The 16,092-nt window shown below is 40.0% G+C and overlaps 1 protein-coding gene across 1 annotated transcript in view; it reads left to right on the forward strand.

The window, feature by feature from the left end:
- The window catches only part of LOC122803879 (coiled-coil domain-containing protein 170-like), a 1,585,583-nt gene that overhangs the window by 91,936 nt on the left and 1,477,555 nt on the right, over positions 1-16,092 (forward strand). The window contains exon 3 of the mRNA XM_044073560.1: positions 6,927-6,972. Coding sequence (XP_043929495.1) covers positions 6,927-6,972 — 46 coding nt within the window. The remainder of the gene's footprint in view (positions 1-6,926; positions 6,973-16,092) is intronic.

Below are 16,092 nucleotides of genomic sequence, written 5' to 3' on the forward strand. Positions count from 1 at the left end.
TTCCCCACTCGGGAGTTATAGAAAAACTCACCACCCTGAAGATAAACCCCTATGTTATGAGATGGGTTGCCAACTGGCTTACAGACAGAACTCACACGGTAAGAATAGCGGGCTCCAGGTCCGATTCTAAACCTGTCACAAAGTGGTGTCCCACAAGGCTCGGTCCTGGGACCCCTACTGTTCAGCATATACTTCTCAGAAGTACAGGCAAACACAGGAGGATTATGGCAAACCAAGTTCGATGATGACTGCACACTGGGAGCCATAACTGACTCTCCGGCTGACACGGACATTCTCCAAAAGGGCCTTACTGAGACGGACACCTGGTGTGAAAGTCATGGTGTCAAGCTAAATGCTAAAAAATGCATAGTCATCCCATTTGGGAAAAACAAAGCACCCATGAATTATCACATAGGTGGCAGCCCCCTTAATACAGAAGAGGTAATACGAGATCTGGGGACCAAGGTAGATAGTAATCTCTCCTTTGACAATCATATTGCCAAAGTAGTTAGGAAGTCCTTCTATGTAGCCCATCTAATTACTAAAGGGTTCGAATCCAGAAATAAAGAGGTTATAGTGCCCCTCTACTCGTCACTCATCAGACCCATCATAGAGTACAATGCCCCATTTAGGATGTACCTCACAAGACACTTCCAACAGCTGGAAAGACCACAAAAGTACTTCACCAAGAGGATTACTGGCCTCAAACATATGTTCTATGCAGCCCGAATGGAAAATCTCCAGCTGTACTCAGTCGCATATCGCTTACTCAGAGGTGATCTCTGCCTGACTTACAAAGCCATGTCCAACTCAGAATTGATGGACATGCTCCACCTAAAGAAATCCAAGTCACTGCGAGCCACTCGCTCTAGTGAGCTAAACCTCACCACAACAATAAATAGGACATGCTGGAGGGATAGATTCCTGTCACAGAGACTCCCGTTGCTTTGGAACAAAATTCCTAACAACATTAGGCAGAGCCCCTCACTAACACTCCTCAAGAGAAACCTTGACAAGTGGATGGGTAACAGAAAATATACCCCTGGGATCACTTCATTGGCTCTTCTTGACAGAGGCTCAGTTAATTAATCAATGGGGCAGCGAAAGCTGACACACTCTGGCTAGGCTTATAAATGCCCTCAGGCAGATAGACTAGTACTTACCTATGAACCTATGAATCTATGATATGACCCATAAGGTCAAAATAAGTGCCTCCACCTCCAACAGTGTTTCCCAGGGATCTGTCCTGGGACCCCTACTGTTTGGCATCTACTTCTCAGAGGTCCAGGCAAAGACAAAAGGCCTGTGGCTAACCAAGTTTGTGGACGAAGTTGGGTGCTATCATTCACTCCTCAAATTATGTTAACATACTGCAAGAGGGTCTCACAACAACAAATGGCTGGTGCCAAAGTCATGCCCTTAATTTAAATGTAAAAAAAAAGTTCATACAATTCAGCAAAAACATGGCCCTTACTGATTACTACTGTACATCAATGGCAACCGCCTAAGCACACACCCTGTGGTGAGAGACCTGGTTCTCAGGTTAACAACAATCTCACATTCGACTATCATGTAGCAGCAGTGGTCAGAAAAGCCTTTTACTTGGTTCATCTCATAAGTAAAGGGATTGCATCCAGAAAAAAGGAGGTTATTACCTCTCTGTACTCCTCCCTCATTCGGCCAATAATTGAGTACAGCTCCCCATTTGGTATGTACTTTCCAAACACCTGCTCTAGGTGGAAAGGGCACATAATTACCTCACAAAGAGAATCTATAGCCTGTTTGGATAAGCTCAAATCACTATCCCTCTACTCATATCATACAGATAGCTCAAAGGTGATCTACAAGGCAATCTCGGACCTGCACTACTAGAGATGCTCCATATCCATAAGTCTAGCTCCTCACGCATTACCCAATCAAAAGGCCAAATCTAATATGCAACATTAACAAAACCTGATGGAGAGACAGTTTTTTCTTCCAGAGGCAGCCCTGTCTGTGGAAATGACTCTTCATACATGTCAAACAGAGTACCATCTTCAAGCACAGCCTTGATGAGTGGATGGAAAATCACAAATTTGTCCCAGGGGTTCCACCTGTGTCCCTCACTGACAGGGGTGACAGGTATTGACTGAAGTTTCTTTTATGGGGATAAACTCTTGGCTAGGCTTGTAAGGGCCCCAGGGTCATTAGCCTATTAACCTTCTATGATCCTGTGATCCTAATGATCTTTTTATATCACTATGGCATCTTATCTTCCCTCTTAATCCTATAATACACTTACCCTAGTCATAAGCCTTTTTCCCTTTTTTGGAACTCTTTGTTACTCTGTTGATACAATTTGAATTATTTTTAAATATCATTTTAATCTATATAAACATCATCTTTTTTATATTTTCTATGTTCAAATGTATCTTAACTGATGTATAACTACTGTAGAAGTTTTCTTACTGGGCTGCTGCTGAAAATGGGCTTTGTTCCTGGTAACAGGTTCATAGGTGTTTACTCTGCTAATGACCACAAGGGCCTTTTTAAGCCTAGCCATGCATCCCAGATTTCTGACAAATTCTGATATCCTTGATAAGTGTAAGCATGGGCTGGGAGAGGAACCAATCAAATGTCAAATAAAAATAAATAAATAAAAATCATGAAGGATCTTCAATGATAGACTTAATAAAAACTGCAAGAAAGACCCAGCCTAGACAGAGTTTTTACTATGTACTACCATAAACCTTGTATAGTAGAAACCCATGGGATATATGCAAATTAACCTTGAAGGCCATACAAGTGTTTTGGCTACATGACTTCCTGTGACATTCTACTTTTTAAATCATTATGGGTACAGTCAGGCCAATAAAGCCAAACCCCACTGGATGTAGACATGTATGTTTCTGATTTTCATGACCTCTTCAACACAGAATAAGTGGATTATTTGGCTGTACTTTAGAAACACAGAGCTTATGTTTATGTTTGGTACTTCCTAGTGCCAAAGTGGGGCAGACTGGGGCCACTGCAAATGAGGTAATTTGTGTAGTAAACATATGGCATTATGATGTGTGTGTTATTGTGATCACATGGATAGCCGGCCTAAGGCATAGGCCAATTAGGCGGCCGCCTAGGGCACCTCTGTAGCAGGGGTGCTTTTCCAGTAATCTCAATGGTGTAGGTAGACCAGGATGAGGGCACCAGATGGTGCGGGGGGAGCACTGTGGAGACTTTTGCCTAGGGCACCAGTTGACCAAAAGCCATCCCTGATCACATGTATATACCTGAGTATGAGTATGTTTGGGAAAATGAGACCAAATGCTGACCGACTGAAAGCATAAACCCTACCTTAAGACTTATGAAGGAGGGCCCTCTTCATAGGTCATCTTATGCAATAAAAAGGTTATCTATTGCTAGCTTTTGAGTAAAAGCATTTTATAAAAAGACAACAGAAATGACATTCATTAATACCACCTTTGAGAAAGAAAATTGAGTCACTTTACTCCTTTTACTGACTTGTACTTTCAGTACATTATTTACTGTTAGACCTTCATAATATGTAATAAAGGGTATTCTAGGGAAATTGGCCAGCCACACTTAACATTGTTATAGGTCCGAGATAAAATGTCCCTGTGAGTGAGCAAAAGAACTTCAGCAAATTGCAGTTTTACAAGTCACTGAATAAAGTGGCTGTGTTCACCAAGTTTGCAGTATAATAAAAAATGTTGTGCAGTTTGCTGAACTCTCCCTCATCTGACCTCATTATATATATATATGTAAGAACTCCCATTTCACCGTAATGCACAATGAAATAGCTCGGCACATTATAAAGTTCACGTGTGAAGTAAATTATTCTTGCCTTGTGGCCATGACTTTGGCATAAGTTGGTAGTCTAATGATGCCAACAGCTACAGTGTACCCTTCTCCAGTTTTATTTATACTAGTTCATCATTGTCTTTAGCAAGCGGTAATGCAGTGAAATGTGCATATGATGTTTTTCAATTCAGTGATTCATTATTTAGTTTTTGTTAACTAGGTTAAGACACACTAGGTACCTAGACACAATGGTATATTTTCATAGGTCACCTGAGAGATTTTACCTGATTATGTGGCTTACTCAAGTTCAGGTGGTATACGAATGAAGGCCGCTGAACTGAATATGCTTCATGTACCATTATATATATATATATATATATATATATATATATATATGTATATATATATATATATATATATATATATATATATATATATATATATATATATATATATATATATATATATATATATATCAGAATATTCCACAACACTGAGATGACTGAGATGTCCTTTTCTGGTTCCATCAGGAAGAAAATAATATCATCTGTAAATAAAGTCAACTGTTTTTGAGCACTATACCAATTATAACCTTGAATTTCTGAATTCCTTATTTCTTTGCCAGTGGTTCTAAATATAACACAAATAACAAAAGGGAAAGAGGATACCCCTGTCTGGTTCCTCTATTCAGGCACAACTTATCAGAAGGGAACCCTCCCACTTTGATTTTTGCCTCCAATCCCTCATATATCCTTCTAATTAACCTTATTATTGTATCAGGAAATGCAAATGCTTCCATTGCCATACTCATAAGATCCCAACTTACTCTGTCAAATGCTTTCTCTGCATCAAGTTCCACCAGTAACAGTGGTTATTTTCTTACATTCTCCTTCCCTCTGGATCATCATTGTTCGATTAACATTGTCAAATGTTTGTCTCCACTCTGCAAAACCACATTGGTCCATATCAATCAGTTTTGACATCACCTTTCCCTTTTTTTAGCCATAAACACTTTATAATCTTGGTTTAGAATTCAAATGGGCCTATATGAAGCTAGATCAGATGGATCTTTACTGTCTTTAGGTATTATGGCCACCACAACTTTTTTCGGGATGTTGGTGCCTCCCCTATTTTTAAAATGCTGTTAAACACAACTTCCATTTCTTTATCATTTTCTTCGCTCCTAACTTGCAAACTTCTACCAGAATACCATCTACTCCTGGAGACTTTGCTGTAGATTTGTTATACATCACCATTTTTATCTGATCTCCTGCTATCTTAACTGTTAGTTGTTGAGCATCATCTACCTCTAACCTTGGCATATTTAAGTCTTCCATAAATATTTCCATTTGTGCTTTTTCTTGATTTTTCCCAATTCTCTGCTTTATAGATATTTTCATAAAATTTCCAAAATATCTGTAATATCTCAGCAGGATCTCTGGTTATTTTTCTTGCTGTAGGCTCTTTAAATTTGGCAACATCCCTTTCCACTTTCTGTTACCTAAACCACTGTACCAAAAGTTTTTGTGCTCTGGATTTATTATCAAAAAACAGTCAATTAACATCAATCTTTCTAAACTCATGCGTATTATCCAGGTGCTCTTTAACACTCTGCAGTTGAGCATCTTCTTGTTCTGTGAGATTCTCCTTATTCTACAATACTTTAACCTTTGTCAGTGCAACTAAATAATTATTATTATTACTTCTTAACCAGATCTCTTTTTCTTTGATTTCTACTCTGTTTTTATACTTCACTTTCATTTTATCTCACTCACTATCTATAACTGCTGGAGTGCTTTCTATCATCCATAATAACTTGCAGATAATGTCCAGATTTTCTTTCTTAAATTCCTCTCTTTTTAACAGGTAGGTCTCATCTTTAATTCAATATCTTGCATTTTTATCTTTCTAATTATTTGTGCATGATCTAAAATAGTTATTGGATATATATCAAAGTTCTCAATTAAATGCACATATTCATGTGAAATATAATTTCTATCAAGCCTAGCTCAGTTACTGTACCTTGGGAATAATATATAAATTCTCTGAGTCCCTGCTACTGAATTCAAGTGTTTTATACCAAATATTTTCATAAATTTCTTCAGAAATCTACCCTCGTTTGTTACATTTTCCCTGCTAGACCCCCAAGATATATCCTCACTGTTGCAAATCAAATTCCACTCCCTACCTAAAAGTAATATTCCCTGCTGAAAGCTGATTATTTCTCCACTGGAAGTCTTGTCTTGCACCAAATCTGGAGCTTCAACTGCTTTTTGCTGGACAGCTGCAGAATTCTTCCCAGTCAGTGCTTTCTCTTCACCTTTTTTAGATGACTTTCTTTCAGGCTGTCTTAATTTCTTTTTTGCAGGCATCCAGGCAGTGTACTTCATAGCCAGTAACTGAACTGTACTCAAGTTGGCAGTATCTCTGGCTGCAGTTTCTCAGTTTCTTCACACTGGAAGAGCCAAAGTTAAGTTGTTGATCACTGTGCAGCCATCTTGGAAGGAAGTACTTTTTGAGTTGCATTCTGAATTTGGAATAGTTGTTGATTTACTTTAAGTCATTGGGGAGAGCTTGCCAAAGAGTAGGTGCCTGAGAGCAAAAAATGTGCAGTGCTGTGGAGTTTGATTCTAGAGGTAATGTGAGTTGGTGTGGCTTGTGAGTAGTGTCTCAGGTTGTATGAGGAGGTTTCTTCATGAAGTCCTGCAAGGGGAGTAAATGTGTGGAGCTGAGTAGCTTGTAGAGTTGTGATCATAACTGCAGGTTACATCTTTTTTTTTAGGTAGCCATTTGGAGATTTCTAAGGTGATACAGTGATACCCATGGAGAAGTAAGCTGTAATGAATTGGAAGATGAAATTAAGAGATAGTCTAGAGTGTGATGATGTTCTTCTGGAGGAGAAGCAAAAATTGGGAGTCCATATTCAAGTTGGGAAAAGAGAACTCCTTTTCCCAATGACTGCTATCACTACTTGTGATAGAAAAGGGGGAGATCTTTTCAGCGAAGAAGATGAGGCAGTTTTTTTTTTTGTTATGCAACACAGCTTTTTTGTGTTAATAAAACCTTTTAGGGAAAACATTTTCTTTTACTGAAATACTTGAAACTAAAAAAATTGTTTTATTTTTCAGAAATGTAGCCGGCTTTGACAGTTCTGGAAACATGGATGCCCTGTGGGTGAGTACATGTCATTTACTGGTGTATGTCTAAAAAATGTATTTTTCCTGTGCCGTTTTAATTATTCAGTCTTCTACTCAGTTTCAAATGTTGCCACGATATCCACTTGTATGATTGATTACATTTTATTGAACTGTAGGTCACTAACTAAGGTCATTGGATCTGTTGCTTTTCTTTTGTTCTAATGTGTTCCAACATCTTAATTGATTATAAGAATGCAGTTGCATGGGGCAAACCCCGACATGGAAAGGACCCTCTACAAGACAGGTTTTTATAACTGATTGAAAGCATCTCCGAGAATTGCTCATGAATTCTTAATGCACTTTATATTCTTACTGTGTCTTTCCAGGTGCATTTAAAGTTCAGATCATAACTACTTGATGTAACCAAAGCAATGTTTATTAAATCCTGGCTTATCAACCACACTTGAAACACCTTATCTGAGGAATACAAAGGAAAATACTGTTTTAAATTATTTTATGCAGGGGAACTCCACACCATGATCTCATTATATACTAATTCTAAGATAATAGGAAATTAGAATAAAGTGAAATATTTCTTTGCTTTTTTCCAAGTTAGTGTGACTTTGAAGATATCTTATTTAGAGATCAGGGCTGTGGAGACAGATCCCCACATTAGAAGACACAATGGGCAGAGTCTTGCAAAAACATTTGCATTAGGTTTTAAATAACTTACTGCAGTGATGTTTGGTATAGCAGTATAAGTATAATCTTTATTGGTAGGTTGTGAGTGGTACATTAAAGCTGAACAAGTTGAAGTAATCCCTTTCAGACTACTGCTTTTCTTCTCTGCCTTTTTGAGGGGGTGGGGTGAAAAGAGATGAGATATAATCTGCATGTCATCTTTTGTGCAACTGTGGCATGGCTGTCCATTAAAAAAAAATCTCCTCGTGGAGAGTTGGCATTAAACATAGAAACTTATTTGCCTTTACAGTTATAGTTTTCTGTCATGTTACATATCCAATATGTTTTACAGGCTTAATGTAATTAATTCTGAGGTCAATCTCCTGGGGGGGGGGTGCTAACCCAGACCACAATGACTTTATTTAATGAATGTATATTTTAACTAAATACTGTTATTGAAGTATTTGGCCCATTATACTACTGAGCTGATAACCATGTTCAAAACTTGCTGTAAAGTTTGGAACATTTATTACCATCTATGAGCAACTGATAACATTGATAATGTAATTATGTAATTATAATATGGATTTGAGCATTAATGTTTTGAAAATGATTGACATGCTGGCATCAAACACTCTCTTTAGTAACATGGAAATGCACTATTTTCAAAACAGTTTCTAATTCCTGCAGTACATTGCATCACTGTAGATTTTTATTTAAATGGATATTTTTACATGAATACTTTGTAGTGAGGTGGGAAGAGAGAGAGAGAGAGATTCCATGGAAGAGGAAGTGAAAGACCTAATTAAGAGTGCATCAAAGTGTCCATCAGCTAAAAGATGCATTTCTGAGAAAGCCAGATTAAAAAGCTTTAAAGTAACTGAATGACATAACTAAACTTCTATCACAAAAGATACAGTAAACTATTACAGCAGTATTACAAAGCTGCCTACAAAATAAAAGAAAAGAAAATTACTGATAACTACAGTAGAAAACTACTGACAAGACACCTCTTTCATTAAAACAAACAAACAAACAAACAAACAAACAAACAAACAAACAAACAAACAAATAAATAAACCTGCCTGGCTTACACAAATGCCTTCTCAAAAGCAATTCTGCACAATTAGAGGTTTCTGTGTTCTACTCAGGTCTATATTATTTTCTGGAAGACTAACAATATCGAAATTGATATTGTCGCCACGAGAACAGCGAAAGTGCAGAACATCAAACAGTTAAACGGAAATCTCCATAAGGGGAGATTTCCATTTACTTCAATGTAGTGCGGTCTCGGAGTTGGTATATTTATGTAGCGGGAGTGTGGGGGCACAGCCCTTCACATGGAGAGAGCAGGGGGTCTTGCCCCTCTGCCTACACCCTTTAGTTTTTCTTTTTTGTTTTGAATATATTTTTATAAACATTCGAAGTTTTAATAGTTTGAACAATAAAGGTCGATCTTTAGTGATTCGAACTATTAAACTTTCAATGATCTAATATAGATCCTTCTACTCAGGTAGCATAATCTGGATAGAGGCCTGCTGTTATCCAGGCCTGGTAGTTTTGTTTGTTGAGTTTTCTGTGTTTCTGGCAGTCATCGTCTGCTGATAGTGTCTTGTCTTCTTTGTTATTGAGAGTAATAGGGTTTCCTGACCTTCTCTAGCACGAGTGATTGGTTGTAAGAACAGGGGCTAACAGGACTGGGTAGTAATTCGAGCTTGTAGAGTCTTCCATCCTTTTTGGTATATAAACCCTATGTCTGCAGGGGGCTGTGCTTGCATTTACCAGGGTGTGGAATGATGATTCATCACTGGGACAAAGCAGAAATTCCTTAAGATTCCAAGAGCAGAATAAGTTATTTCTTACATTTATTTCACTGAATTGCACTTCTTTAACACTTATAATTGTGCTATACAGCAAATCTACTACATTTTGCACTGTTATAAAGCTTTTTTCTACTGTTTCACTGCATTTGTGTACTGTTTTATACTGTTTTAACTGTATTTTTCATTGCTAGATAGTGTTTCATTACTGTAATTGCATTTTTGCTGAATTACTTAACTGTAAACTGCTTTTTCATAATGAGAGTTGTATTTTCTGTTTGTGAGTGCTCTATCTGTTGTTTTCTGTGTATTTTTGTGAGGTTTCTGTGTTCTAGGTAGGTATCATATAACTGATTTGTTTGCAGTTAAAAGCATTCTCTATAGTCTCTTTGCTCCTTTATCTGTTTAAAACTTTCATTTAGTGGCTAGAGCTAGTAGCTGTAAGAGTTTCCCACCCGGTCTTCCTACTGGTGTCTTGTTCTTATACTTGGTGGCTTTGCAGTTGCCTGCCCATAATGTAAATCTGACTGAGAAGGTCAACCCACTTGGGTTGTTATCCTTGAATTATCCTCTGTTCCTGCTTTCTCCTTTTCCACTTTACTAAAAAAAAAAAAAAATTTGTTAGAATCTCCTTGCATTTATTTAAACTGTATTTGCTCTAATATTGCTGCATACTCGTGTGCTAGCTTGCACTGCACTTATATTGTTTTTAGTGCTGCTTTAGCTGCTTTTCTGCAAAAAAAAAATCTAAGCTTGTTTCCTGGCTTTCCTGTAACTAGTCTAGTCCAAATACAGATTTGCTGTATCCAGGACTCTTCATGAGATCCCCAAGCATTTTTGTGTTGGAAGGAAGCCTTCTAGCTTATCAGTGGGAGTGGTAAGCACTAAGCAGCCTTTCTACCACAAGATGAGTGGTTTCTGGCCCAGACATTGTAGTTTATTGGTTGTTTGGGCAGTTTTTTTCCATCTCTTTCAACTTTCTGGTTTAAAAGCCCGCATTTACACTTGTTTCCCACCTGTCCTGTAACTATTCCAGTCCAGATATAAATTTGCTGTATCCAGGACTGTTTGTAAGCTTCTGAGCCCCCCCCCCAAGCCTTTCTGTGTTGGAGGGAAGGCTTCTAGCTTATCAGTGGGAGTGGTAAGCACTAGCTAGCCTATCTACCACAAGAGGAGTGGTTTCTGGCCCAGAAATTGTAGTTTATTGGCCATTTGGGCAGTTTTTCCATCTCTTTCAACTTTCTGGTTTAAAAGCTCGTGTTTGCACTTGTTTCCTGCCTTTTCTGTAACTAGTCTAGTCTAGATACAGACTTGCTGTATCCATGACTGTTTGTAAGCTTCTGAGCAGTGCCAAAGTCTGCACTCCAATATTTCCCTTAGATCTGCTAGTTCTCTCCTCTCCTGCACTTTTACTAGCTTATTAGTCTAGCACTTTACCAGACTTCTTGTAGCAATTATTGTAGCACACAAAAGTGCTACCAGCACTAAACATTCTACAAGGAAACAGCTCCAGTACTTAGTATTAATGCCCACCCCTCCAGGCATTTCTAAAGGTCAGTTCCCTGTGTTTTCTCTTATTAACCTGGTGAACTTGGGCATCCTGAGGCAATGTAGCAACTGCCTCATGTACACCAACAACCCTCTCCTCTTACCTCCCAACACTCAGACTTGTGAGAGATGCACTTATATATCCAAACTGGAAGCCATGCACTCTCCAGCCAAGACCAGAATAGCTGGTCAAGAAGAGAAGGTCAACACTTACACCACATCACATGGAACACATAGCCCTCCAGAACACACACCAGCACTGTCTTCACATAAAAACACAAACCACACACCCACCTTCACAGAGGCTCTCAATAAAAATCTATCCAAACAGCAGAGACCTCCAAGGCAGAAACACACTCGACTGCCACAACACAACACTAATCACGAGACATATAACTCTCCTAAACAGTGTGCCACTCAACCAAAGCCCCTAAGGCAAAACAGCATGCCCAACAAACTAGTCATAGGTGACTCCATAGTAAGGCACACTGATGTCCCACTCAGTAGGTTGAATTAGGAGAAAGTAACAGTCAGCTGCCTGTCAGGTGCCAGGATTTGCCACATAACGCACACACTCAGGTCCCTCAACAACAGGTACAAATATGACTCTGTCATTGCACATGTGGATGTGAATGACCTGAGATGTACCTCCCTGGACTACATGAAAAGAGACATGGAGGAACTCTCGGATTATGTAGCCCAGGTGGTATGACCCTAGCCCTAAGCAGCATCCTACCATCACCCAGAATGATACCACAGTACAAGCAGAAAATGAATGATTTCAACAAATGGCTAAGTTTCTGGTGTCATTCTAAGGGGATCCAGTATCTGTCTGCCTAGGATGACATGATTGACAGACCTCGATGCTTTGCCAGAGATGGCCTGCATCTGTCACCCCTGGGCTTCCGGATACTGGCCAAGGCTCTTTCCACCCCTATAGTGCCTTTTTTAGGTGGTGTTCCAAAGACCAAATTACTACCATAACAGCTACAAACAAATGCAATCTGAGGGTCATGCTGCTCAATGCTAGAAGTCTAAATCTCAAAATGTACTCGGTCGAAGCACATCTTAAAATGGAGAATATTGACATTTGTGCTGTAACAGAGACCTGGATCAAGGCAGCAGAAAGCACCCCTGCACTACCTTACCTTTCAGCCCCAGAACTTATACCGAAGCTCCAAAGGTTGTGGTGTTTCCATATTCATAAAGGATGTGCACACCTCCAGACTGGTAGCCTAACATAACAACATCAGAGATACTTCAGGTGCAGGTAACATTGGGTAAGACAGCGATTCAGGTCATAGTCTGCTATAGGTCCCCAGCCATGTCCCAAGATTCACACTCCACATTCCCAAGCACCCTGGAGAATATTAGGATCCAACCTAAGACTTTCATACAGGGCGACTTCAACTACCCCTAAATTAACTGGGAAAACTACTCATGTACCAATACACTTGCCTAATGTTTCCTGGAGTTCATTAATTCCAATGCCCTGGACAACCTCGTTTTTACCCCCACTAGAGGTAGCAACATCCTTGACCTGGTCATTACTAACATGGGCGACTGTTGCTCTACACCAATAGTCAACTCCTCCCTGGCTAGATCTGACCACAAACTAATCATATTGGGAATACACAATACACCCCCCCGCAAAGATAACCACCATGAAAAACTTCTCCAAAGCTAACTTTGGACTCCTAAAAACAGAGGTGGCTAACTTCATGGCACCCATGCAAATGGAAAATAGTTGTATGACTGCTGAATCATACACCAATCCACTGTATGAACATGTACACAAATGCATGGATCTTGCCATACTCAATAGAACCAAGATGCACTCCTCCAGAAAAAGGAAGCCAATCTGGTGGTCCCCTGCCATAAACAAACTCTACAACAGAAGGAGGAAACTGATGCGGAATAAGGTGAAGTCCCAAGACTGGAAAAACTCCCTTATTAGCCTTAACAAATAGTTGAGATCCCTCATCAAATCCTCTAAAGCTAGCTATGAAAAACAGAATTGCAGCAGATAGTAAAGACAACCACAAGGCCTTCTATAATTATGTAAAGAATCTCCATGGCAATACCCAAATTTGCTCTGAGCTACTGCACAATGGTACCTATTATACTGAGCCAACAGATGTTGTCAATATACTGGCCGACAGATTCAGTGCCAACTTCAGCCCCCCCCCCCCCCCCAGGACTAATCACAATACCAGTAGATTGCCAGGCACCCAGTATTACTGCTGTACAGGTTAAAACACCACTGTCCAAGGCAAGGAATACAACTTCTATGGGACCTGACATTATCCCTGGCTGTGTTCTACATGAGCTACAGAGTGAACTGGCACCTCACCTGTGTGCTCTGTTCAATCACAGCCTCACTTCGTCCCTACTGAATGGTGCACTGCTGCAGTCATCCCTTGCCACAGAGGAGCGATTACAGACCCTGGGAATTATCGCCCCATTAGCCTGATGAGTCTGATATGCAAAGCTATGGAACGCATCATCATAGACCTAATAAACAAGGATATAGGGAATCTTCAAACTCTGGATCCCACACAGTTTGGTTTTGTGAAGGGTAGATCATGCCTGCTCAATTTGGTCAACTTCTTTGAGTCAGTCACCAGAGCTGTGGATGAAGGCAAGGAAGGGTTCATACAGCCCACCTTGATCTGGCCAAGGCCTTTGATACCATTCCCCACTCAGGAATCATAGAAAAACTCAGTAAGCTAGGCATCAAACCCTACATCACTAGGTGGGTTGCAAACTGGCTCACAGATATAACCCACAGTGTGAAAGTAGCTGACTCCAAGTCAGACTGAAGACTAGTGATGAGTGGAGTCCAACAGGGTTCAGTCCTGGGTCCTCTCCTGTTTAGCATCTACTTCTCTGAAGTCTAGATCAACACAAAGGGACTCTGGCTGACAAAGTTTGCAGACGATTGCAAGTTGAGAGCTATTATTAACTCCCCAAGTGATGTTGACATCCTACAAAATGGCTTCACTTAGACCAACGTCTGGTGTCAGAACCATGGCCTTAAGCTCAATGCCAAAAAATGCATGGTCATCCCCTTTGGGAAAAACCCAGTTCCCATGAATTACCACATCGATGGTAGTCCACTGAACATAGAAGGCGTATAAGAGATCTGGGAACACAGGTTGACAGCAACCTCTCTTTTGATCACCACATTGCAGTGTGGTCAGAAAATCCTTCTGTGTGGCACATCTCATTACTAAGGGTTTTACATCCAGGAATAAAGAGGTCATTGTCTCCCTCTACTCTTCCCTCATTAGGCCAATCATTGAGTACAAAGCCCCATTTGGCATGTACTTCACTAGACACTTGCAACAACTGGAGAGGCCGCAAAAGTACATCACAAAGAGGATCTTAGGCCTTAAACACTTGTCCTATATGGACAGACTAAAAAAACTCCAACTATTCTGTCTCATATCGTCTACTTAGAGGCGAGCTCTGCTTGACTTACAAAGCCATGTCTGACCCAGCTCTGTTAGAAATGCTACATGTAAAGAAATCCCAATCCCTCTGCACCACATGCTCCAGAGACCTCAAACTCACTACCACAATCAACAGAATGTACTGGAGGGACAGGTTCATAACCCAAAGACTACCCATGCTATAGAATAGACTTCCCATACATGTCAATCAGAGCACCTCACTGACACTCTTCAAGAGAAATCTTGATGAGTGGATGGGAAATAGAAAATTCACCCCAGGGATAAATCCAGTGGCTCTACTCAACAGAGACACTGGGAACTAAAATCAAGTGTCACAATGCCAGGGTAATCCTATGGCTAGGCTTTAAAGGCTCCAAGGCCATTAGCCTACTACACACCTATGAACCTATGAACCACAATCTAGTTAAAGTTAATTAGAAATGAGAAACAATAATCCATACTAAAATAAATATACAAACATCAAATGGATAATTGGAATATGTAGGGATCTGGCTTATGATAGTTCAAAATATCATGACTGTAGGAGTAAATAACTATTTTTTTAATCTACAGTGCAAAATATTTCACATATTATGCACAAGATCCCATGCATCTAATGCACATATGTTCAAATAAAAAACATATAAGTATGCATCAGCACAAGCTGGCGTATATACACACACACACACACACACACACACACACACACACACACACACACACACACACACACACACACACTCATACACACACCAGGTTGCTGCCATGGCTGTTGTAGCTCAGTTATGTATATCAGCAGATTAAAAGATCAACTTTATGGATGTCAGTACAACATAAGAGATCTGTAACATGGCAAAACTCTTTTTTTTTGGGATGTCATTCAGGTAGTTGTTGTTGTCTTTCGGCTTTTCCTGGTTAGGGGTCACCACAGCGGAACTCCAGTCTAATGACTGGCAGTAGATTTTCACGGTGCCAAGTTGCCAGCTTGACGCCCAACCTTCAACGAAGACACACCCATTCACGCATGTCTTTTGGAACGCCACTCGACCCGCGGCGAGGACATGCAGACTCCACACAGAAGGCACTCCCTGCACACTAGCTGAGAATCGAACAGGAGAACCTCTTGCTGTGAGGCAACAATGCTACCGCTGCACTGCCGCGGATGTCACTCAGATAGTACAAAGCTCAAATGAGATGCATATGTGAAGTAATACACAGGAAAGGGGAATGATCTCAAGGCAGACTGAATCTTTTTTAATTCTGCTGCCCACTCCAGAATACTGACATCCACAGTGTCTTTCACTGAGTACAACTGATTATTTGTAGTTGTATGGGATGCCTCTGCTCCCCTATGCATACATGGGGTTCATACTGTATACTCACTCTTAGGTACATTGTTTACTCTTCAGATAATAAGGTACATAGTGTTAATAAACTCTAAGGATACTATTCACTCTGTCCCCATGACCCTAATGCATGACTGAAGTGGAACACACAATGTTGTTGTGCTGTGTACACTATTTTTCAATGTCTCCTGGGTACGAGACTACTGTATATCTCTGGGATATACTGTCTACTACATTGCACACTTGCCCTAGAATTTAATTTTCCTTATGTACAAAATGTGGGCACATGGTCTGCATTGTTTTCTGC

Source organism: Protopterus annectens, chromosome 6.part0, assembly GCF_019279795.1.
Source record: "Protopterus annectens isolate FY-2018-M chromosome 6.part0, PAN1.0, whole genome shotgun sequence".
Lineage (NCBI taxonomy): Eukaryota > Metazoa > Chordata > Ceratodontiformes > Protopteridae > Protopterus > Protopterus annectens.